The 3,292-nt window shown below is 55.9% G+C and overlaps 1 protein-coding gene across 1 annotated transcript in view; it reads left to right on the top strand.

Moving 5' to 3' along the window:
* The window catches only part of LOC104542488 (receptor-type tyrosine-protein phosphatase U-like), a gene marked incomplete at its 5' end in the record, with an annotated part of 10,382 nt that extends 7,692 nt beyond the window's left edge, over window positions 1-2,690 (top strand). Inside the window, 5 exons of the mRNA XM_010186821.1 lie at window positions 238-372; window positions 768-893; window positions 1,491-1,648; window positions 1,915-2,050; window positions 2,616-2,690. Of these exons, the coding sequence (XP_010185123.1) occupies window positions 238-372; window positions 768-893; window positions 1,491-1,648; window positions 1,915-2,050; window positions 2,616-2,690 (630 nt within the window). The remainder of the gene's footprint in view (window positions 1-237; window positions 373-767; window positions 894-1,490; window positions 1,649-1,914; window positions 2,051-2,615) is intronic.
* Between the last annotated feature and the right edge of the window lie 602 nt (window positions 2,691-3,292).

Below are 3,292 nucleotides of genomic sequence, written 5' to 3'. Positions count from 1 at the left end.
GCCCAGCTCCCTCCCCGCCGGCCGTTGCCTGAGGGAGCAGAGACCGGGTGTGATGAGCTGCGGGAGCAGCAGGGTGCAAGCCTGCTCCGAGCAGGGCTGGGGTGCCCTGCATCTCCTTGGGCTCTGCAGATGCTAAGCTGGAGGGAGGCAGAGGGGTGTTCCCACTGTCAGGCTCACAGGGGGTGGATTGTGTGATTCCCCCCCCCTCCCCTCCCCATACCCCTCTGTGTTTTGCAGACATACACCGAGGAGGACAGACTCATCGTCACCCAGCTGCCTTTTGCCAGCACGCTGGTGGATTTCTGGGCTTTGGTCTGGGATTACACCTGCACGTCTGTGGTTGTGCTGAACCAGATCGAGGAGCTGGACAAGGTCAGCAGTGCTCCCACTAGAGCCAGCAGTGTGCTTGCTGCCTTTGCCCCCACACAGCTCTCCACATTAGAGCCTGCTTGCTGCAGGGGACTGCTGCAAGCTTGTGTGCTCCACCCAGGAGAGCAGTGTCCTTGCACCTCAGCACTACAGCAGTGGGATGCCCCTTGTCTCACAGCAAGGGAGCATCCCTCTGGTTTTGCTTACTCCTGCCCAGGTGTCCTCTCTGCAGAAGTGTTATTTTTCTGACTGCAGCACCATGGGTTGGCAAACGTCATGCAGAGCACCCACCTGTGGCTTATGGGCAAGGGACTCCTGCAAGGACACCCATGCAAGGTGCTGAGCTCTGCCATGCTTGCAGAGCAGGACTGTGTGATCATGCTGTTCTCCCTCTCCAGACATATGTGGAGTTCTGGCCCACTGAGGGAGAAGCTGCCTATGGCCGTTTCCACGTCCAGCTGATCTCAGAGGAGCCTGGAGTTGGCTTCACAGCCTGGACACTTGCCCTTACCAACAAGCAACAGGTGGGCTCTTTGCACAGAGAGGGCAAAGTCCTGTGAGAAAAGCTTTTGCAAGACCTGGGAGGACCAGCCAGGCTCCAGTATCAGCAGGCTTTGATGTGGTGTCAAAGTCACAGCTAGAGGTGGCAGAGGTCACAACGGCCAGAGAGATCCAATGGGGTCCTGGAAGGGTAGTGAACAGAGAAGGACCTTTCATCCTGGGAGAGAGGTTCGTCCCAAGAGGGTGAGGCTGCGGGAAGAGGTACAGGGCAGAAGTACATTTGTGTGCCTTTCTAACTTGGAGGACAGCAGCCGTGGATAGAGTTTGTGCATCTTGGTGGTGGTTCATGGATGGGGACAGCCATTAGCTGGGTGCTGTACTGGCATCGGTCTGAGCAGCACATGGTAGTCAGCTCTTACCTTGTGCTCTGTCCATCTGCTGGTCTCAGAGCATTCAATAGAGAAAGGCAGAGTCTGGGACTGGACCATCCCACTGTGGAGCTGCTCCTTTGTTCCAGGGTGCATGGCTGAGCCAGGACTGACACATGCTGTCCCTCCCTTCCCTCCATGAAGTCAATGTGCTTCTTCTCTGCCCAACCCACTGTCTTTCTTCCCCACTAGCCCAAGAAGTCTGCATTGGAAGTCCAGTTCTGGCAACTGAAGGACTGGCCCATGCAACAGCATCTTCCCCCACACCCTGCGACCATTATCAGCCTCCTTGGGAAGGTGGAGACACACCATCGGCAGAGCAAAGATGGACATATCCTCGTCACCTGCTGGTGAGTGATGTCTCTTGGAGGAGCAGCCATGGCACAGAGCTGTCTCAACCCAGGATGCATCAATGGACTTGGGTTGCAGCAACATCCTCAGCTCTGGTGAAGGGTGGACATATGGACATGAATTCAGCTGTGTTCGGGGAAGAAGACTTGACTGAGTGCAGGATCTGTGTGCAAGACCATCCTGAGAGCCTGCATGGATAGTGGGACCCTCTGAGGCTCAGCACTGCCAGGTGATCCCAGGGCAATCCCCTTGCTCTCCTCCACAGGGATGGTGCCAGCCGGAGCGGAATCTTCTGTGCTGCCAGTTTCCTGTGTGAGCAGATCCAAAGCGAGGGGCTGGTGGATGTATCCCAGGCTGTGAGGATGCTGAAGAGGCGGCGGAGACAGCTGATTAAAGATGTGGTAGGTGCTGACTTGAAACCCAGCCAGGATAGCAGCATTGGAGCAAGAACCATAGTCTGGCCTGTCCTAGCAGCTGCCCTAGCACCTATATCCTCAGGTCATCCTGGGGGCAGGAGGGGCAGATGAGACCTCTGAAAACCCTGTTTTCTGCCAGTGGGCAGAAGCATCCTGTGGGCTGAGTTGCCCCTTTCTGGACCACCTGGCCTGCTCACTGTGGGGCTGCACTAATGGGAGCCCATCCTGCACCCACCTCACCACCCAGTCTGGGTGCTTCGTGCCATCATAGAGTGAGCACCCCAGATAGGAGTGAGCAGCAGATGCTTCTTGCCATGGTTGCTGGCTCTCCTCCCAAGACCAGCTGACTCCAGCACTGGGGTAGCCCAGCTCTCAGGTACTGGAGGACATGCCTGTCATTCCTCAGCACAGGAAGGTGGGCTTTCACTGGCAGGAGGAGAATGGGCTGTACCTGCACCTGGCTTGCTCAGGAAGCTGTTGGCAACCAAGGCTGGCCTTCCACTGCAGGTGTTGGTGTACCAGGTTCTCACGTGCATCCTTCTGTCCACAGGAGCAGTATGGGTTCTGCTACGAACTAGCCCTCAGTTACTTGAACTCATTTGAAACCTATGGGAATTTCAAGTAGCCACAAGGCCACAGCCCATCTCTGGCCAGGACTTTGACTCTCTTGACAGCCGCCTATCAGTAACAGCGGAAACCAAAGGAGACAAGAAGGATGTGCATAGCCCGAAGATGCTTTACTCCCTTGAAAAGCCACCCCAAAGGGTTCTCTGCAGCTGGAGAGCACAGGCTGAACTGTCTTCAAATTGTGGTCAGGCTTTGAAGTAGGAACCTGACCCTTTGCCCAGAGTTTGCACAGGAACTTAACTGGGATCACAGCCCGTCTGTGCCAGGGATGAAGAGAACCAGCTGTACCACCCAGGGTCTCTTGTCCCTTCAGGCAGGCCCAGAAAAAGTGGGGTATCTCCATCAACACCAAAACTGTGTTTTGTCAGAGGAGCATCAAACTGCTGTAAGATCCACACGGCTCAGGAGCACAAGTTACCTGTCCTACTTTGGGAGAAGAATAAAACCCAAGGCCAACAAGAGCCGAGGGGGAGGACAATCCATAGCCCCATAGTGCTAGCCTGGTCCTTCCCACCCCACACAATCACTTCCTGGGATTCCATCTGCCTGATGCTGATCTAGGTGCCACAACCCTGCCAGGTCTAGAGGGGCTCCCTCACC

Source organism: Mesitornis unicolor, unplaced genomic scaffold (assembly GCF_000695765.1).
Source record: "Mesitornis unicolor isolate BGI_N332 unplaced genomic scaffold, ASM69576v1 scaffold9846, whole genome shotgun sequence".
Classification (NCBI taxonomy): Eukaryota; Metazoa; Chordata; class Aves; order Mesitornithiformes; family Mesitornithidae; genus Mesitornis; species Mesitornis unicolor.
The sequence above is the reverse complement of the archived record's forward strand: the minus strand, read 5'-3'. Positions and strand labels throughout refer to the sequence as shown.